This window comes from Copadichromis virginalis, linkage group LG1 (assembly GCF_057382275.1).
Source record: "Copadichromis virginalis isolate Kocher_CV1m ecotype Utaka linkage group LG1, C_Virginalis_male_GT1.1, whole genome shotgun sequence".
Lineage (NCBI taxonomy): Eukaryota > Metazoa > Chordata > Actinopteri > Cichliformes > Cichlidae > Copadichromis > Copadichromis virginalis.
This window is the reverse complement of record NC_140618.1, coordinates 24,885,313-24,908,153: the sequence shown is the minus strand read 5'-3', so window position 1 is coordinate 24,908,153 and position 22,841 is coordinate 24,885,313. Positions and strand designations below refer to the sequence as shown.

General features: G+C 37.8%; 1 protein-coding gene across 2 annotated transcripts in view; it reads right to left on the bottom strand.

Annotated features, from left to right (window-relative positions):
- The window catches only part of gpc6a (glypican 6a), a 160,133-nt gene that overhangs the window by 115,752 nt on the left and 21,540 nt on the right, over positions 1–22,841 (bottom strand). For both annotated transcript variants that reach the window (XM_085456188.1, XM_085456196.1), the window contains exon 2: positions 15,533–15,691. In XM_085456188.1, the coding sequence (XP_085312314.1) occupies positions 15,533–15,691 (159 nt within the window). The remainder of the gene's footprint in view (positions 1–15,532; positions 15,692–22,841) is intronic.

Genomic DNA, 22,841 nt, shown 5'->3' with positions numbered 1-22,841 from the left:
TAAAAATCAGAATGTAATATTTCAACGTCCACACTACAGTGAACTTTAAACCTTCCTGCTGGGCACGAGAGACACCGCATAAAACACAAAACTTTTCCCATTATCATCTGCCTCAGTCACAGCCCTCTCCAGCAAGGACTCTGTCTCCCTGCACGAGGTACAGAGCCTTTTCTTGGCTCAAGCAAATGCTACAAAACATTCACAGCAGCTAGTTGGCTTGTTTTCAAAGTTAATGAGGCTTGAAGAGTTTTAGGAATGAGAAAAGTAGAGCACATTCTCGCACTTCAGTTTTCCAGTGAGAAATGGACACTGTTCTTTTTATACACAAGGTCGTACTTCAGATTTAAGGAGACACTGCGTGCATATTTGGGTACCGAAATAAATGCTGTAAGGCAGAAACATGAAGCCAAGAGAAATTTAAGATCTACATTTAATATTAATAAAGGGTGTTCCCGACCTTTTGCTCAATGCATGCTGAGATATTCTTCGGTTTGCACAACACTCAGCAGAATAAGAGGATATAGAAAATAAACAATTTGAAAGAATATTTACATTTGGATGCTACACTTGAATTTTGCAATGATCTACTGAATGTTGTTGAAATTGCCATCCGTTTTTTTTTCTTTACATCTATTGTTATATACTGTTATTCATATTTATTTTCAAGTATATATTAAACTGTCATTATGAACTTGGTCACACTAGACAAAGCCCTGACAGCAACCCTCGCAACCTGACGCCGCAATCTGCCTCACATAAACAATTATTTAGCCCTTTACTTTTCCTTGTCAGTTACACTTGCTGAAACACCCGTCTCCTTTAACTGCAGCTTGCCTCTTGTCCTCCACCCAGTCTCTTGGTTATGAGCCCTAGAGAACAAAGAGCTCGTAACCAACCACTGCTTGTCGCTCTTTTGTTACTTGTCTTCATTAAAGGTCTTGTGTTCAGCATTTTCACTGCCTGCTGATTTGCCTTCTGGCACCGTTGACGCTTGAAGAATGTTCTGAACACTGAATTTACGCCAAATGTCTAAATTGTGACAAAAGTGAAAAAGAAAAACAAGGAATTGGTGAAAAAAGACCTAAATGGATAAAAGATAACACTACTTACTATATGACAAATCCTGGATACTGAAAGATACAAATGACAGGATCAAGAAAAGGTTTGTTAAATCCTGTAACAGAGCCCCATAAATCAGTGCTTGTGTGTTTCTGAAAGCTCAATGAAAAGCCGAGCCTTGCATTGAAACCAAAAGATAAATGTTCTAGGCCTGACTGACACACCTGCAGAGTTGTGGGTTTAAGATTGTTTTCCTGTTGCTGAATCGCTGTTCACCTGACATCCCAGAGCTCAGAGCAAGCTGTCAGCACCAAAAGATAAAAAATGGTTGTTTTGAAAGAAAAGAACTGGAATGGAATTAGTGCTACTTTATCCTGGTAAACACAGTTCTGGGATGGAGAGAGCCAAAAACACAAGGCTCAAGAACCCAGGTTTCAGTGCTCTCAGTGGGAAACAGGAAGAACTGGGAAGAGAAGTCTTAGATGGAGTGTTGTTAGAAAGGCCTGACTTTGGTGAGCCATCTCTGCTGACCATAGTCTCCCGGCTCCTGATCATCCTAAAAACTCGAGTTGAGGCTCGAGAGAGGTGATGCCGTCTGGCAAGTTGTCTAAAGACTGCATATTGGGGGTGCATGGAGTTATTACCCAACTTAGGTAGCTGCTTCTAATCTCTGCTTGAGGCTAACACCTCAAGGTTACATATACAAATCTCACAGTTAACTGTCAGCATTTGGGAACAGGGTGCAAAATGTATAAATCTTATATGCCTTATCATACTGCATACTGCAACTCACTGTTTTAAACTAAAAATGCAAGTAATACAATCCAGAAAGTATTATAAATTTTGATGCTAGCTGAGGTATCCTTCATTTTAGTAAGATAAGGCATCATCACTAAAAAGACAATTCATTACTTTTTCAAGACACTGCAGTACTTTTGAGTGATGAATTTAATGCTATTAATAACTACAATATAAATGTATTTTTAAAAGAAAATAACACCTCATAAGCAGCATTGGACTGCACTGGATCCCAAAGTATAAACTATTATTCTGGGAACATTCTTGTATTTCATTCCTAAAGCAAAAAGTAGTTACTAACTTAAATGCTTTCAGACGCGACTCTATATTTAACCACGATTAGCAAATCCACAGTTGTTTCACAGTTTATCTCCTTTGCTGAGGCCGCCTCTGGATCTTCCAAGATCTGACACAGAGTTCAGCATTGAGAGGCATGGGATGAGTCAATAAGGAAAGCTTTAAAAAGCCTTGATTCTTTTCATGGACGATATTCATGCAATTTGAATAGCAAGGAGAAAATTGGCTGCACACACCATTACATTACTGTGACCCTGTGGATAAGCAGCTTTGTCTCAACCTGGCTGTTGGAGTGCCTCTCCCCATGAAAGCTTGCATGCAGAGCTTTGTCAGACTAATCCATCCTCCGGAGTGTTTCCTGCGCCTGACTGAGAAAAAAAAAGTATATCATTTTAAAATGAAGGTTAACTTTTCTCTAGGCAAGATCAGGAACTACACGTCCGTTGTGGAATTCCAGTCAATCAACCTTCAGTGACACCGGCAAGTGATGTTATTCAGTGTATTATGTGAATATTACACTTGCAGTATGCAGTACGTCTAACATTTGTATGTATGACATGAGTGACTGCAAATCTTTTAACGCCTTAAGGGCATGCATGTGCAAGAGTGAGTTTTGGGATCTGAGAATGAGGCAACATCAGAAAAACTGTACAAATATTTCAGAGGAAACAGACGACAGCTGTCGCACGTAGGACTTCTGTTTTGAGTTTGCCTTCATAGTGTCAATTGTTTGGACATATTAGAATATGTCGCAGGGCTATACGGTCTAGATGGAAACTGATTTTCTTATAATTTCTTTAAGTCTAAATGACTGTTTTGTTCATTTTTTTAAGATGGGAAATATTTCTTTAATATTTCCCAATTGTACCTTTTAGTTGTGCTCAGATTGAAATGAGCCAAGAAACGAGAAATTTTCATTGCATCAGCTGAATCGAACCTAAAGCATTAATTCAGTTAAATCAATAAACAATCACCAAAATAAGCACTTCAGGCAAACAGGCCAAAAGATTCAATTTCAAACAGGTTGGGGTTCACCGTCTGATAATGGAACGTTTTCCATCTTCTAAGGTCAAAGTCTGCAAAAAGATTTTTCTACTCTTCAAACACCTGAATAAGACAAACTGGGAAAAGCCATTTTTACATTTAACAAATAATAACAAATAACAAAGTTTCCATTGTGAAATGATTTCTGAACTACATAAAAACAGCGTGGAAGCAAATGCTTTGGCTACTAGCCTTTCTTTATCAATTATATATAATAATATCAATTATTATTAATATATTGTTACACCACCACATCAATCACACATTATAGACAAATATAAAAAGTATATAAGGATAATAAAAAATGGTTCAATCAGCAATGCAGAATAAAAATCAGCCTTTCTTTCTAGCTCTGCTGATGTCAACTTGCTCTTACTGCAATCTATGCATATGGCATGACATGCCAATTACTCACTGTCACATCTCAAGTGGATGCTGAACTAAAATTATACCAACCTCAGAGTCCCCATATTCACTAGAATTTAAATGATGCATGGAAATCAAAAGGAGGTGAAACCATAGGAATCTATGAGGGAAGCATATCAGCAACTTTGCAGGAGGGGGGTAACATTTTTCATCTGTCGCTGCAGACGGCATGATCTCAGCTGTAGTCTGAGCAAACTCAATATCCTTAGGATAGGATTTTTCGTAAGTGAGTTTTCACAGCGTATGTGTTTCAATATGTGACACAAAGTTTAAATTTAATAAATATATTGAAGAGAAGAATCACATTGCACCACACCTATGGATTTCCTCCTCTTTTTTGCTACAGCAGCTTGTGGGAAAGGCATTCCTCTCATAGCCTCTCCTTGAAGCTCACCAGTGGGAGAGACTTAACAGTGTCCAGACCGTACAGAGCCATCCATCCTGAAGTGCAAAAGTGACACAGGGCTGCAGCCTGTGCCAGATGATGGAGGCTGCCACCAACTCCCAGCTAAAGCACTGCTGGACAGACCCCATTCACTCAGTCCTCGGAGATTTACCGTCTTCCTGACATTCACGTAGGATAACACAGGGACACCAAAACAGAGGTTATTTATTTATGAATACTTCCAGGAACCGTGTGCCCTCACGGTTTTAGATTTCATTAGAAGTGGGCATGCGATGGAAACAGGGGATTCAACTTTGGGGTTAAATCAATGTATGGCCTGTCCTCACCAGCGTTCTGCTCTGTGTAATTTAGTGTCATCTCCGGTGTAATGAAGGTCTTGTACCATCCGATGCTTACCAAGTCCTGGAGTGTCCTTTGTGTCCCCTGCATTTTTTTATGTTCTGTTTAGTGTGTGCTCTACTAGGAGATGTCGCGCTCGGAGTACAGACATGGTGTCATTGATTTGTCCATTTTAATCCAAAAAAGTTTTCTTTGGATCAGCTTTTATGTTAATCCAGGGTGTGAGGTGCCAATATGTTCACTAAGTAAAGCTATAATACATCTATATTTTATTATTTAATTTTCTCTGTATTATTTTGGGCTCTAACCTTATAAAATGCATTAAGACGACTGTTGTGATTTAGTGTTATATAAATACAATAGAATTGAATCTTGTAATTGACATTTCATTTGACACTAAATTACAAAGCATCATTATTGTGGATTAACTCCTGTTTACAGTGCATATAGCAACCCCTGTAAAAAGTTTACTTTAAGCCTAGTCATCTGCCATGTCATCTGTAAACAAATTATATATTCAAAATAATTTAAAATAATTATTACATTTTTATCTGTTATCTATTACAAATTGCAAATTCTTTTTATTTTAAAAATATCTGCAAGATGTGCAATTATATATCAAATGATATGTGAATGTATTTTCTGTAAATTTCTTTAGTAAGAGCGTACAGAGAGTTCACACGCTTATGTCTGTTAAATGAACACACAGTTAGCCAAACTCAGCCAGCGTTTAGTGTGAAAATCTGGTGCAAGATCAAAGTGCAAACTCTTACCAGAATTTTGCAGTGTGCATGAAGTATAACCTCCTTTTTAAATTCATTCAGTGTTTAAATTAATAATGCCGGATGTTATATTATGCACAAAGCATAATGGGAATTACAAATCAGTCCACAAACTCAAATACTCAGTTTGCAACAATGGAGCCTATGTAATTACATGTGTTCATGCTATCACTTAAAATTACAGAAGCAACACAGGAGATTATAGCTTGTCAAGCTGTGGATATTAAGGATATTTAGGTAAACTTTTTTTTTAAAAAGCATCATATTTAAAAAAAAAAGATGCTTTTAATGACAAAACTGCGGATTAGAATTCTAGTTCATAACTTCAGAGCTGAAGTGGGGGGATAGCATAATGAGGACCTTTGAGATCCTGTTTTGATGTAACTATTTGATGTCAGCAATGAACGGTGGGCATTTTCAAAGTTTCACTTGCTAAGTACTTCAATGAATGTCAAACATAAATAATAAATGTAAAAGAATCTAAGTTTGTGATGTCTGGGAAAGTTAGCAGAGGTTTTATAAATCCATGAATGGTATCAAACCTATGGTTAGGATACAATGGCGTTAAATTCAGCTCAGAACAGGAGTAGCACTGTGGGGGATTTTTCTCTATAGAGGGGGAACTATGCACTGGAAACTGATGAACCTCCTGAAAAATACTTTGCTGTTAACATTGTGCATTAGCATAGCATAGCATAGCATAGCATCTTTATTTATAACGCACTTTACATCCAACAATGTTGACCAAAGTGCTACAAATATTAAATTAAATGCATACAGATTAAAAAGGCACATTCTTTAAAGAGGAATTAATAGCACTGAGGACCCCAAGTATCCTTTGTTGAAAGGCTTTCTTTAAGAGGGAGATGCAAAGAGAAGACACTGTGAAGAAGTGCAGGATACACCACAGTGCCATTCTCATTGAACAAATCCCCCAGTGTCATAGCAATGCAGTAAATACACAAAAAGTTGTTGACATAAAATCTTATTTAAAGGATAAATAGAGTGTGCTATTTGTTCATTTGAAACCCAACCATTTGTATCTCAAGCTTTCAATCCATTTCTTGACTGGACCCAATTTAAATTTTAATGCATCCCAACATGCATTCAAAAACTTAATTGAAGGTGGATTTGTGTGTGAGACATTACTATTAAAACAAAAAGTTACTATATGTTGGTTCACAGGCCTCCATCTTTCACTCTTATTTTGAAGTGCAGTGACTCATCCTCTAGTTTTGTTAGGATGCCTGGGTTGTTGACCCAGGGTTTTGAGTTTATTGTATTATTTATCATTTCTATTCTGTGGTTCCTTTGTTAGAGTTATGTCTTATGTCTTATCTGGTTTTGCCCCTCCTTGTCTCGTTAGGCCTGATTTGCCCCAGCTGTGTTTCCCTCCTGTTACCCATTCCCTGATTGCTCCCTCTGTGTATTTAAGCCATGTGTTTCTCTGTGTCCATGTCGTGATCTACCCTTATCTAGCTGTGTGTTCTGTCTGCGTAAGTGTATTTTGTATTCCTAGTTTTGTTACCCTTTTGGGTTCAGCATTAAAGCTGTGTTTTGAGTTACTTCCTGTTTCCGGAGTCTGCACTTTGGGTCCTTCTCCTGCCTGCACGCAGCCGTCACATAACAAGTTTCCCATCACAGCTTGTTTTTCTACTCAGTGTTTCACGGGGGGCCACAACATCATATGCAAGGCTTCTGTGCTGACTACAAGGAACACATTCTATTGTCTCCCACCTCATTCATCCCTGCGTGTGTTCTGTGATCCACGAACAACTCCAATGCACTAAAGAAGTCGTGTAAAAACTATCAAAATTTAACTCAAGTAGCCTAGAAAAACTGTCAGCTGTTCAGCTCATCTGCCTGTTCAAAATGACGGATTTTTGAAATTGATGTTATATCTGAGCAACTTCATGTGTAAATAAAATAAAGAGAATAAAGACAAAATCTCTCAAATTCAAAAAGTCCAGTTGTGCTTTCTTCCTATCTGCCAGCTTACACAGTCTAGCAGAAGCCTGTGAATTGGTAAAGATGACAGATTAGAGAGAATAGGGTGCTGTGTTCAAGTCAGTCTTGGTTTAAGTTGGGTGTGAAAAAGTGATTGTTGAAGAGAATGAGGGACACAACACCTCTCAGTGTTGAGCAGAGATCTACTGAGGCAGGATCAAAGAACTCAGTCAACCAGGGCACTGCTCAATGCAGACTGTAGTCAACCAACCACACACTCTAATCTCTTGCTCAGGTCTTGTGAGAGAACAGAAACGTATCAACCAAACTGAATTTAATGAGCATCTACCATACAACTAGAGCAAATAGTAAACAGAAAGGTAGAGACAGATATCTCAAACTTCTCTCCAGTTCTGCCTTTTAACCTCCTACAGGACTACCAATCATTATTTTGACATAATGCTCAATTACACATGTATAAAAAGGAGAACAAGAAATCTGAGTTAATGTAATCTTTCAGCGATAAAGCGGTAGCATGCTTTGCAATTTTACCATATGAAAGTTGAAATACTGTAGCTCCAAGCAAAGAACAGGAACAAAATGACAGATTAAATTCTTATGAAGCCAGGAACTTACAGCTGATGATATGAAAATTTGAGATTAAATTCTTATCATGCCGTTGACCCTCTGAAGTGTTGTGAGTCACCGAGATAGTTGAAACAACCTGGATCTAACCTTAACAAAGAAAATAAATATATTTTTGATGCATGTCAGGTAAAATGATTATTTACTTTGTGATTACTTTGCATAAAGAAATATTTAAAAATAAATAAATAAATACTGTGTTTACCCAGGGTAAGAGATCATTTAAAGTTAGGGAGTTGGGGTTTAGGTTGTATATTCTATTTGGCATTTGGTAATTGACACTTATAAATAAATAAATTAAAAAAAAACAAAGCATAATTACAAATACATACAGAATTAAATCAGGTAAATCTGTTGGTAAGTCACACCACACTACACTGATCTCATTCTCAGTGTCACAATAATCAAATTCACAGATTCCAAATCAGTTTCATTGTCACATTGTTACATCTTCCAATTTTACATGAATCTCTTCAGGCAAAGTAAACACAGCTTCACAAAATAGCTTTATACAGACAAGTGATTTGTGTCCCACAAGTATACTATGTGGGCAGTGCTCTAGAGGGTGTGTGTGTGTGTGTGTGTTCCTGAAACCTGGATCCTCTACCAAAGGGCTGGGAGTTTGAGGGGTCTGCACAGTATCTTCAATGTTCCCAGGCCTGCAGTGTTCTGCAGAGAAGCTGCCTGGAATCTGTTGGGGTCAATCTTTTGGTTTGGGGGTCTCTATTTTCTTGTGCTCCTCATTCCTGATGTTGCTGTCTTTTGGGATTTCCACGTATCACAGTGGTCCCCTGTATGTGTTGATGATATGAGTTCTTTTATGAGTTCTTCCTTCAGTTCATCATCCACTGTCTTCAGCTGCCTGAGCAAATCTTGGAATGCCTCATCTCGAGGTGCCATCTACCTGATGTATTCATGGATGTTCCGTGTTTCATCCTGGATTGTGGCTCTGACACTCATTCATACTCGCCATCCTGCTTTCCATTGCTCGTAGAGCCTGAGGGTTCTGGACTTTTGTTGCAGAGCCTGTTTTGTGGAGTTTTCATGTCTTAGCACCTGTGGTATCTGTCTCCTCCTATGGTCAGCTTATTATTCCAGCTGGGTATCTGATGACAGGTAGGACAAATGTATTGATGGCTTGGATCTTATTCCTAATGTTCAACTGGTTCCTCAGTACCTATCTTACATTCTAGAGGTTGGCCTGTGGGATACCAAAGGTACTGGCCAGCTATCCTCTATATCTGCTATTTTGTTTTGGATCACTTTCCCTCTCTTTCTTTGTGTGTGTGTGTGTGTGTGTGTGTGTGTGTGTGTGTGTGTGTGTGTGTGTGAGAGAGAGAGAGAGAGAGAGAGAGTGAGTCTGTGGAGCACTTTCAATCTCAAATCACTTGACTGAGCATGAGGCACCTTTTATCATGGTTCATCCTCAGCAATTAATCTTTAACAGATGCGATGCAATTCTCTCCCTCTGCCTATTTCATACACAGAGTCTCTTTCTCCGTATTTCAGTGTCTCTCCAGCTTTTGCGCTCACATATAAATACTGCAAATATTTATCACATTTTGTGTGTCTAATTCAAGTTACCTTAGGGCACGTACTAGGCTAAACAGAGAACACTAATAATTTCAGAGAATTATAAAAGTAAATTTTTGTGTGGGGAAAAAAATGGAGATTTGCATTATGCACTGCAAAGCTGGTTGTGAGGTTCCTTTCTTACAGCCTGTTCTTTGTCTTGGACTGGAATATTACTGAACTTCAAATCTCTCTGGGAGAATATATGGCATACTGAGAGATGGGGTAAGAGGGTCCTTGTTAGATTTGTATTGTTGATTGTCATTTATGCTTAGAAATATTTACTTATATATGCTTAGAGTTTTGTAATTAGTTGTAGATTGGTAGAGGTTTTGATCCTTGATAGTCTGCAAACTTTGTGTGTATTAGACAGCACTTTGGGAGCATGAGAGGTCATACCGTGTCTTATTATTTTATGGTAGGATTAACGTAGTTGCGTCTGTTCTAGTCTAAGTGCTCTTTGTTTAGATGAACTGCAGGACTTCCTCACCGTGTTATCTAGGATGAACCATCTAGGGTGAGGGGGAGGCTACCCTCTTCCTGACCAAGGATGTTTGACCCTTTGATCAGCAGTCCACACACACACACACACACACACACACACACACACACACACACACACACACACACACACACACACACACACACACAGGCAAGGTACTCTTTGTTTGTATGTAGACGTCGTATGTTAATGAACCTATGCATATTCATGTAACCTCAATAAAAGGACAGTGATACGGGAGAACGGACGAGAGCTACTGGGGTCAAGCGAAGGAACGGTGCCTGTCCGGTTCTCTCCCGTGCACGAGTACCATGAAGAAGTTTGCCTACTTGTGTCTTGCTTGCAGTGTAATTATATTGTCTTCAACGTTCCAGCGGATGGGTTCAAGCTACAAACCTATCAGTCCTCAGCCGGATTATTGGACTTGCAGAATACCCAAGCCTAAATTCTAGTGTGCAACAGTCATTCATGGCAGTAGGATTGCTCAATAATGCATCAAAACCCACAGGCCTCCAAGGGAAGCAGTCAGTAATCAAAAAGTAAGTTAAGGTTTTCATAATAGGGCCCTATAAATAACTGAGGACAGAAATGAGGGCATGTAAAATTGATGAGGGATGATTCAAACCCCACGAGGTGGATGGAGCTTAACGCAAGGAGAAGGGATGCGATGTTGAGTGGCCCGGTGATACGGGCATGTGTAGAAGGTGGAATTGCACGAGTGATTTGTGTCCCCAGTGTTACCACATAAACGCACAGATATACAATATGGACACTGCTCTAGAGGCAACGTCACTGAAATGGTGCTATTAATGTAGAAATATGCCCCTGCCTTCAAACTATTCTACTGAACATTTAAAACAACCTAGCAACAATTTCATAACCTGTGGCTACCTATTAAGCTTTTACAGAAGAAGAACTCTGCTGCACATTTATATTATTTAATCAAAACCAAGACTGCGGGGTCAGAAATTACATACATTTTCAAAAAAGCTTCAATATGAGCCAACAAAACTGTGAATTACAAGATCTTTTTAATGTGGGAATTCATTTTCATATATTTGTGCTCTCTAGAACTGATGTAAGTGTGTGATTCAAAGAAAACGACATAGTATAACAGTCTGAGATCTTGTCAATATGCAACGGTAAAGAGTGAAGGTTTATCCTAAATGAGCACTTGCAGAAAAAAGACACCACCAGACAACTAATTTATACACATGAGTAGTGTCCTTTATCTAAATTATGCATTTAGGCATTGAAAACAATCTCTTATCAGGCCTTCAGTCTTTGTCTAACAATTATACAAATAAGCTGATTTTACCAGTTAAAACAATAAAAACTGAATTTCTACTGCGCTGTTGTTCCAAGGACATGCAGGTATTGTCCTCAGTTGACTGCCAACCTGTCAGATGGCTCATTTAACATTTGGCAGTAACAAATTTGAAAGAAACTACCATTGATGTTTTTAGCTAGTAGAACACCGATTTCTCGCTTCTTCCAACTATACTCACTACACAGTTTTCAGTTCGTATCACACAGGGAGGATTTTAGACATGTATTCAGCCAAGGATGACAAAAATGCCCTAACTCAAGATTCATTAGTGTCTATATTTTGTACCGAAGGTCCTTCATTTCCTCTTCAACCTGCATAAACAAATTTATTTTAAACTAATTTTTGTTTATATAGTAGAATAATATAAAGTTAAATTAAGCAGTCATTTCATTTAAAAATATTTATATTCAAGGATGTTTATACAGACTAAGACGGAGTGTACACAATAGCTTTTCTTTTTTTTCCAGAAAGCCAGCATAGTTTTTCAATTGTTCACAATTGGATCGCCTCATACTTATACAATGCTAAAAACGGCAGGCACTCGAGGCAGTGAGCTTCTAATCTGCAGTGAGGAATGCGTGGTCGGCTGTTCACTTCACCCCCCAAAGCTAAAGAGGTTCATCTCTGGGTAAAAAACTGTTTGTCACAGTCCCTTCTTTACACAGCCATCCATTTACAGAGGCTGATGGGACCAATAACACACCAGCAACTACCACATTTTACATGTACAAGTGCTAACAACAGTGGAGAAAGTTAATCCTGCTGGTTTTTGAGTACCCGAGCTAATGGAATTTTAAATACAGTCTAAGAATTGTTTTAATACTTGGATAAAAATCCTTTTCAGTCATTTAATCCCTAAAGTCTAGAGCCCTTGGACACCCATGGTTTCCTCTCTTCAGATGCTCTGTTAGGCCTTTACTGCAGCTGCCTTCAGTTGCTGCTGGTTTGTGAGCCTCTCTGCATTCAGTTTGGTCTTTAGTAACTGAAAAGCATCGTCTGTTGAGTTAAGATCAGCTAACTGGCTTGGCCATTGAAGACTATCCCATTTCACTGCCTTGAGAAAGACAGTGTTGTTTATGCAGTTTGCTTTGGGTCATTTGGGTCATTATCCATTTGCACCATGAAATGCTGTCCACTCAGTTTTGCTGCAATTGGCTGAATCTTAGCAGCGAGTAAAGCTCTGTATATTTTTTACACAATTAATCCTGCTACTTCTATTAGCAATAAACACTAATCACCTGGTTCCACTGGCAGTATACATGCCCATGTCATAACACTGTCTCCACCATGTTTGACAGATAATGTAGTATGCTTCAGATCATAAGTCTCTCCCTATCCATAATTTTACCAGCTATATCAGACGTTTCCTGACAAAGTCTAGTCTGACCCGCCTATTCTTGTGTGTAAACCCTCTGCACCTCCTCGGGAATGTTCCTGACTTGAATAGAGGTTGTAAAGTTTTTTTTCTTAAACAAGGAAATAATTCTGCGATCATCCACCTTAGTTGTCTTCTGTGGTCATTCAAGTCTTTTGGTGTTGCTGAGCTGGTCAGTGCATTTATTCTTTGATTTGTGTTACTCTGCAAAAACGTATGGACCTAAATGTAGGTAATGCTTGGTCAATTACATTAGCAGCATTCAGCTACAACCAGACTCAAGCAACAGATTACTATTATTAGTTATGGAAAAAACAGTGCACCTACAATTTGTTTTTTCCATCTGACTAGTTCAAAAGAATACATGATATCTTTAGTTAGTGTAAAAAAGCAAGCCTTGGATGGCACAAGCAGAAACACAAGTGTAAATGGCATTAAACACCATGGAGCCTTGGTTTAAAGCCCTGTGAGCTCTAGCAGTTATACAGGGATTAAAGTGGGCCTGAACAACCTGGAACAACGTTCTGACACCTTCGATTAATGAGTAATTAAATAGGCAGTTTAACACTAAATACTATCAGGCAAGTTCATTTTTTATTTGATACAGTCTGGCAGTGCTTTCAACTGTTGTCACAGAGACAGTAAAGTCATGACTCCAGCTGCATGCCTCCTCTTTTCCTTCTTATCCGTGTCATGCACTCATGCTGTCGATGTCAATAAAGTTTCTGTTGCCGTATATCAGCATCTATCTACCTCTACTTAAGAGGAGAGAGCATAACTGTGCAACTTTTTCTTTAAGTGGCAGGTTATCTCAGATACAGGATTTGAAACAGCTCAACAAATATCAGTGAACACACAAACTGTTTTTGTGCATCTTGGTGCACAATCTGTCTGCTAGCTTAAGGTACAAAGGCTCTGTTTTCCAGGGAGAAAAAAAAACACTGACATGGGATAATTTTACTCTCAGAGATAGAGAAAGATAGAGGAAATAAATATAACAGCAGAAGCTGACAGATCATATTTAAAGGTAAGGACTGCTCTGCAAGTGACGTTTAATAAAATAAATATTTAAAGGTTAAAAAAATTAATTGAATCAGACAGTGGATCTGTATATGATGAAGTTATCTAGTTATATTAGAAGCACTTTCAAATTTGTTTTTCAATGAGAAAAGGTTACACTCCACATCCATTATATGTCCCAATAATTAACATTTAAGGGAAACTGTACATTAGCAATATTTGTTTTACTATCTTACATTACGTTGAATATAATTGCCATCAACATTTAACCAAACATTATCATTGCATTAATTAAAATATTGTTGAAAGCTGAATGTCATTAATAAGGTGAATCTCAATTAATTTTCAGAGAAACAGCTTTATTATCAAAGACAGCTAAGCTGAGCTGTCATATAAATGCTAAATGGCCTGTATTTGTATAGCGCTTTACTAGTCCCTAAGGACCCCAAAGCGCTTTACACATCCAGTCATCCACCCATTCACACACACATTCACACACTGGTGATGGCGAGCTACATTGTAGCCACAGCCACCCTGGGGCGCACTGACAGAGGCGATATGGTCAGGATTTTAAGTTATGCTCATTTTTAGGCTGCCGTTTCCCTCCGTAGGTTTTATGGTGGCGACAGAGCACGCTTACGAAGGCTCTGACTCTTGTATTTGCTCATCAACAAATCTTTTGTGAACTATAATTTGAAGATTTGGGTCATCATTCAGCCTGTATAGACACGTATAAACTGTTTACATCGCAGTGCTGTAATATAAAACAACCATAACACCTGTGTTTGATTCATGACATGGTTCTAGGATTTCAATTGTAGGAACAAATTACTTGAAGCTTGCCTTAATAATCTTTTAACATTCAATTACATACAGGCCATTATGATATATCAGTATTATGATACAGTAATACTATCTAAATATGTTAAAGCAGCAAACAACATTATGTTATTAGTATGAGGTTGCAACAAGTTTAATGTCAGTATCAGTAAAAAATGCAAACATTTTAGTGCTACCATACGTTATCAATATACTGCAGTACTACAGCTACTGGACAGTAATAGAAATCTAGATCTTTATTTCATATTGGGAAATATCTTTGAAAGCAGATTAAATCATAGATTTAATGTTATTCAAATGCCGTATTGGACAGTATGTGCAGAATAAACTGGGTAAACTGGGCTGTTTGCAGTGTTCTTTTACAGTTTACAGTTATGCAGAACTGGTGCAGGGCAAACTGTGGTATCCATGTTCATTACCATGGTCTATACTTATAAGATCAGACCAGAGATTCTTTGCATACAGTTTTTATTTCTTCTTGACTATGAAAATCAAGGTTAATTCAGACACTGCTTTAAAATAACCATCCAAATAAAGCAAAAGATCGCTGCTGAGTAACAGGACTCGGCTAGGAGTCAGTTTGCATTTAGCTGATGATATTCTTTGGTAACACTTGCCAAATTCCTCATTTATACCAGCTTCATAGTGGCTAGCAATCAGACATCTGCCTTGATGGCTCATATAACATCTGCTTGTATATTGTAGAATGTAGATGGCTAAAATCAGAATGAGTAGGAAACCTCAAAAGCAGCATCAGACCAGGTCAGCTGATCACAGCCGTTTTTAGTGCCATCTTTTACTGTCAAAATGTCAGTAGTTCACAGTGTATGTGCATAAGGAAGAACAACATCATAGTGAGCTAGAAAGCCCTGAAGATAAAGAAAATCCAAATAATGCAGAACTGTAGTGAAGAAGTCAAGTGTAATAGCAAGGCTCCAGAATAACCATCTTTAAACCAGATAAGCTCATTTCTTATTAATAACAGTCAAAGTAATAATTAATCATGACATCAGAAGTCTGTAGTTACAAGTTTGACAGTGCTTGTCTCAGTACATTCAGCTTGGAGAGGTGGTGTCTGGGATATAAATTTCTATGAATCACAGTCTCTGCATGTTAAATAGATAAAACAAATCAATCTACTGGAACTTACCATCAAACTTTTTATGCCTGGAGACAAATGTTGTTCTCATTTTGTGGCTGCTCTCCTCAACCAATTTCTCAAACTCCAGTTTGCTCTGCTGGTTAAGTTTGTCCTCCATCTCTGACGTGCAGCAGGTGTATCCCTGAGGACAGACACGCAGGTGCTCACCTGAGGAAGACAGAGAGGTAGAGCGGCATTTTTACACACGTCACCGCTTCGACATTCAGATGCTCGAAAAGGCTGAACCGAGTCTTTGATCAAAATTCTCTTGTTATTTTGTCATTCTCATCACTGAGGCAATCAAAGTGGGCCAGACCGTAACAAACGGGGTAGGAAAACATTTGTCGGTCATTTGGAATCATGAATCGGAGAGTGTCTGTGATAGCAGAGCTCAAACACCTCATGTAGAATCCCCCTTATATCACAAAGCAAAGCGCTGCAATAATGACTGCTTTAATGAATATTATGTACATGAAATGAAAGGCACAGTGCTAAGTCATGTCAAGGAAATTTATTTATATAGCCTAACACCACAAATTGGTCTCAAGGCTCTTATCAGCATGCCCTTAGCTATGACATCAGCCAAACATTTAATTAAACTGCATGGATTAATTTACGATGTCTTGACTTTGGCACAGCAAGCTGTAAATGAACACTGACATATTTTTGCCATGGAAACAATTGCTTATTTACACATTCACCACATACCGAACAACATTAACATTCATTTCAAGTCATGCTATCTGACACATGATGAAGCTAACTCTCCATTCTGTTCTGCTCGTGGTTTTTATCAAAACTGGAATGAAATATTTGTCTTTTTGGCTGCCAAATGCTCCATCATGTTCACCAGCTCGTTACTAACTGTGCGTGTTTGCTCTTTTGTTCAGAGCAGGAAGGCTACAATGAACTTATCATAACTTTTTAGTTTTCCTAAAAACAACTTTGCTGCAAAGATGAGACCAAAACAATATCAAGTTGCTAGACTGAGAGATGAGAATATTGTTTTGCAGATTACGGCGAACAACTGTGTTGCACAGATGCGCTGGTATCCATGGTCACTGTTAGGTGCCAGGGAGCATCAGAGGCATTATAAGAGGCTGGCAAGCCAGCGAAAGATATCAGATGTGACTGTGTATTGTGTGCGTCTGTGCAGTTTTTATTTCCCACAGTCCATTAAAATGAAAGTTAATTTAGGCAGAGCTGAAAAACTCACACCATATTCTACATATCACAAAAATAACATTTAATATAAATGTTTAAATTTCTCAATATTTCTTTTCACACTATATCTCATGCACTCTGGTGCGCTGTTGCTGGCATAAGAACAACATTTAAAAGATTTATTTTAAAGACTGATTCACTCAGATTAAAAAAAATGTTTTGGGCTTATTGTTATTTTACATAGTTGGGTGGTAAAATCACCAGCATTAAGGCTTCACATGCCACCTGACTACAGTGATATTAACTCAAGGATAGCAGCATTTCTTTTTGCCTTGCTCGCTTACTTTTTAACTTTCTACACTGCGAACAAAATTACACAGCAACCTTTAGGTATCAGTGAGAGTTAGTTAAGAAATACTTGTTGTAGTCCCTCTAAGTAGAAAATAAGAGATGCTGTGCGTGCGTTTTGTAATGAGATGTTTTACAGAGCCTTGGACTCGTCTTCTTCTACATAATTTGATTTTGAAGCATTAATTTAATAAACTGTGAAGTGTTTGACTATTACATCAGTTAGAGAAAAATTCTCGAGTCCACTCAGACGTCAGTGTATAAAAGTGTATACCAAACCAATGAAATGACTCCAAGATCCACAAAGAGAAATACTGGAGCTGAAGGCCTGAAGAATTTTCAAAACTTGGAGAATTCACACTAGATTTTTTATTTTTTTGTAAATGAGTAAAAGTTTTACTTTACTGGGTTTCGAGAAAGGTAACAATCACTTAATTATGCCACACATCTGAAAATCCTTTCACTGAAAAAGTGAGGGGTTTAGTCTCAGATCTGTGGATTATTCATGGTGAATAGAGTAGTTTTCAAAAATACTGATTTACTTAAAGGGATGAGGAAAATTATTCTGATGAAATCAATAAATTATATCTACACCCATAATGCACAACACTATCTGCAAAAGACCATAAAATGAGGTTTATTTATTCCAATAATTAATCATTAAGGAAAATATGTTTAGTATAAACTAAATGTATCAGTCAAGTATATTCAATATCACCAGACTTGAAATTTGACATTTTACTTGCATATCAGACTTACATGAATAATCTACAAGTAAATGGTAAATGGCCTGTATTTATATAGCGCTTTACTAGTCCCTAAGGACCCCAAAGCGCTTTACATATCCAGTCATCCACCCATTCACACACACATTCACACACTGGTGATGGCAAGCTACATTGTAGCCACAGCCACCCTGGGGCGCACTGACAGTAACTATGTTAACTAATGTTAGCATTTTGGGCATAAAAATGACCAAGCCAGAATTAATTTTCCAGTTAATAAATGAAATATAAAACCAGATCCACAGAAAAAACAAAAAAATTATTTGCCAAAAACCGAAACGAATGCTTAAATGCAAACAGAGGCTTTAATCAGTAAAAGTGACTAAGAGCTCCATGTGAGTGGTGTGTACATACATCTTTTTTGCACAGAAGTTTGTACTTTCATACTACTACCCATTTTAAGAGGTTTTCCCATTACTAATAAACTAAAATGTAAAATAAAACTTAAAAAATGTTGGAAAAGTGTTGCTAAATTCCAAAATCTAGGCTTTTTTTTTTATTAAAAACAAAAATACTTATCAAATTGTGGTTTTTGTTTTTGTTACCTATAAAGTTGTTGCTGTGATCTTTGTGCCAGAGCCACACAACCTTATAGGAAAGTTTAAGGGGGGGGGGAAAAGTCCTCCCACACAAGCAAAAGCTCAGCGTCTTAGTTTCTGTCAAACACTTAAACTGGTCCGAATGTGAGTTTTCATCTGGTTGTCTTCCTGCAACAACACACACCAGCAGTTATCATCACATGATTATATTAGTTTTTTTGCCCAAGAAATATTTGGGCAATTTTTTTGGAAAAAAATTACCATAATGCATACTGTATGTAATTGTTTTCTGCATGCATGCAGTATTTTATTTCCTCTTCTGCAGAGAGCATCAGACATCATTATTAGTTTTTTTTTTTTTTGGTCTGGCCAGCAGTCACATAAAATATTTGTGTTTTTCCCATTCTATCTATTAACATTTGGGAAAGATGAAATGAGTATCGATTTATCAGTGGAGGACAGAACAGAGAGATTGTAGGATTTCCTCTGAGGAACACAATGCAGGCACTGGCAGGCACACTGACGCCCTGCATGCATATACAGTAAGCTGCAGATAAAGGAGCTGTGTATAGATAATGAAACAAGAAGATGCAATATGTACGTGCTGGCACTCTCAAATGTGCTTAATCCTTAATCAGTCCTTAGAGAGGCACCAAGCTACAGTAATGAGGTGCACCATCAACAGTTCAACACAAACTCGTTTCTCCAGAGTAATGCACAAGGCTCCGAGCCACAGCATCCAAACTCTACAACACAAAATAAGCTGAAATGCACCACTCACTTTCTATTAGGCGATTCCTTAAGGCTTTTTTGTTTCTTTACTAAGCAGCAATGTCCTATTTTTTAACAAAGTAACAGCTGCAGATAACGTCCACTACATTGGGATTCAATCAAGCGCATGCATATGGATTGAATCTACAGGCTGGCGACCTGTCCAGGGTGTACTCTGCCTCTTGTCCAATGACAACTGGGACAGGTTCCAGTGAAGTAAATAGTTTTTACACATAAAGTTTTGGTATTTTCGGCTTTTCAGCCAAGACTCATGTCTTTTAGCTTGGGTTGCATTTAAGCTCTCGCTGACAGAAGCACGGGGTATTTAAAGTATCAGTGTAGTTCAACATTGTCAGTCATATTGTTTAAACAGGGACATTATTAAACTGAGGAGCTAAGGAATTATGAAGATGGTATCAGATGGCTGGCTAATGTCCCAAAGAAAGAAAAAGCCATACACCATATTTGGCACCTTAAATTACACGGGCATGAAACACTACTCTAGGATGACTTAGGCACAGAAATATAAACTTTTATTGTCATAAATGATGGATAAGCTGAGGAAAATTGCATTTTCTCCTCACTGTTATGTGAAGCTCTGTGACTCTGAAGTAAGTCAAATTCAATCTGAAGTTTCCGTTGATGCAATAAATGAATTTTACTTGTCGATGCAGGTAGAATACTACTTTTGGCCACTAAAGCATTTAAAAAAAAAAGAAAAGAAAAAAAAAGAAAAAAAATCAATAACAGACAAAGCTGTCCTTAAGTGTGAATGACAGCTGAAAGGAATCCATGGTGCTTTTAGCTTTCATAGGCTGTGCACCACTCTATTCATCTCTCAGTCGTGTTTTGGTTTAAACACATAATTTGACATATCCAACTACTTTCCTGTTTTGAAAACTGTTGTCGTAAACCAACATAAAATAGAAGTTTGTGAGAAGCAGGCACGGCGTGAGCTGCATGTTTATGATGCTGCTACTTTGAGTTTATCTCACATGTTTTCCCTTCTCTCTTTCATCAAAAGCCCAGTTCAATACTTTTATGCATAAAACTTTGCTGCACATTTTCCTAATGTGTGTGTGTGTGTGTGTGTGTGTGTGTGTGTGTGTGTGTGTGTGTGCTCTTTTCCAAAAGAAAAAAAAGCAAACATAAAAGCCTACCTTAGTGAACTTTGGAGGTAATTGTCCCCAAATCTAGATGGGATTTTGGCTCACTAGACCATATCTGTCCTGTTCTAGCTGGTTGCTTTGGACCCGAGATGGAATTTGAAACCATGCTGTCAATATGCTGCACACTTGCGAGATCACACTTGTGCAGTCTCTGTCAGGGAGAGTTAAACTTGTAAGACTCAATACCAGCAGTGCCAACAAAAATGAAGACATGGGGGTGGACACAACAAAAAGACAGGGATGGCAAAAAGCTCAAAGGTTCTTCTTATAAAAGTATATTTACTAGGTGAATAACAGGAACTAATGTGCCTACTTAGCTGGCAACAGCTCACTGACACCCACTTTCCACCTTTCTCAAAGCTGTAAGATACTGTATAGCTTTACAGCGATTACATAAATTAGTCTGGCCATTTGTAGCTGAACATTTAAATGAATCTTTTAATAAAAAAAGAGCACTTCATGCGCTGTGACATTTATAATGAAGCAACATTATGTTTATCTAACATAGCTAATCCATTTAATTCAAAATCATTTGGAGAGATAATAAAAAGTTTTTGTTTTCTCACATAAATAGTGTTACAGATTTTTACAAAGAGCTGCATGAAAGTGGAGCATGAAAGGGGTGGGGAGGGTGACACATAATTTCACTGCAGGTGAAGAGGGGCAAGCGGAAAAGTCGGGAACAATCCCAGCGCATATCTGTGGCATCTGTTAAAGTGGCCTGCCAAATCAGTAACGGCGCCACACCTTTTGCTGCTGCTGAAAGTTTTGGACATTTATTAAAAAGACATTAGTGTCTCCGCATTTTATAAATTCTCGATAAAATGTATTTAAAATGCAGCACTTTGTCTGTAATGCAGCTGCCTGTTCTCTGTCTGTAGCAACCACTCTGTGATCTTAAGTAATGTCACAGCTAAATTGTTAAACTTTTGCCTGAGGAGTACTATTTGATGCAGAGCATGTTTCAAAGGTGAAATAGCCGGTATTATCAAAATAAAAAAAATAATAAATAGAAAAAATAGAATCCTGTGATTTATTTCTTTGATGATCATTGAGCTTAGTTTTGAAGTTGGACTGAATATTTCTGAATAATTAAATGGAATAACACTTTTTCTGGTTTTCCTCACCTCTCACTACAAGCCGCATTCATTTTTCCACATATATAACCATAATGCACTTTAGCATTTTATTTGCCTTGCATACATATCGATAGCCAGTTAGCTTAATCGCTCATTATACTAACACGCATGTCTTTGGACAATAGGTGGAAGTGTCTAGTGTCACAGTCTAATACTGAGTGTCACAGAGAACATCCAGACTCTATACAGAAAGGCCCCAGCCAACCATTAGATTTGAATCATTAGATTTGCAGTGAGACAACAGTGCTAACCACTTTACCACAAAGCCCTCAGCATAAATATTAAAGATTATACAGCATAAACAAACAAATGCATTTCAGCAAACGGTTGGAATTTTTGTTCTTTTCAAGATTTTATTGTACATTTATATTGATTCAAACATCACTTATCCGTCTCTTGGATTACCACTTATTGTGTTTGATATTGGCTTGAATAAAACATATCTGTCAACTCCTAATCTATTTCTGACATCCTAATAGGCAAAGGAAAAAATGAGTGTATAGTTTGACTTTGACGAAGTGAGCAGCAGAGAATTGCATACTGTATAGAAGCCTGTGGTGACAACGCTGACAGAAGTGCTAATACGATGGTGTTCTATCAGATTTTTCATACATAGAGAAAGAAGCCTGCTCCCATGCAAATGTAAAACAACAAAGTTAGCTTTAGGTCTGGCACATGCACTCACCAGCCTGATTCATTATACTCCTAACATGATCAAAACCATGGATGAGCACACACAAGCATACACGCACACACTCTATATGATGCATTTAATCACAGATTACTTGGGAGCAAATAGTTATGTAATCACTGGATAAAAGGAAGATAAAAGCTTTCACTCATATGTTCAACCAGGGGCGGTTTTAGCCATTTTTGAATCAAAGCACCCCCAAAGGTTTCTTACTTTTTTTTGACAATATTTACTGTTTGTGTGACACACTACTAAAAATATAAAAAGCATACAGTACTTGTTTGAGACATAACATTTTAACAACAAAAGTGTGTAAGTGCCTGGCTTAAAACAGGACATGTTAGCTGCATTTAACCTTCAGTTACTCTTTATATAGTTAGGTAGGAGTCAGGCCATGTTTCTTTTTAGCTGAAAAACATTACACCCAGGTAACCTGCAGTGTTGGAAACATGTTTTCCGACGATGTTTGCTACCCTACAATCCGTCCTGCTCTGTAGTAAAATCAGCGACATTTGACCGTCCCGTTGCTCCCATTGAAATGTATACAGCCTATTTAAAATCTAAAACTTGAAATTGTCTGTAGCCTGCTGTTGTTACCACTGTCCTGTTTGAAATGGAATGAGAGAAGCTGGTTATTTTGTCATATGTGCCGATATTGTAAAATCAAATGATCTTGATCAGTATTTCAATATTTATATCTTTTATTAGATGT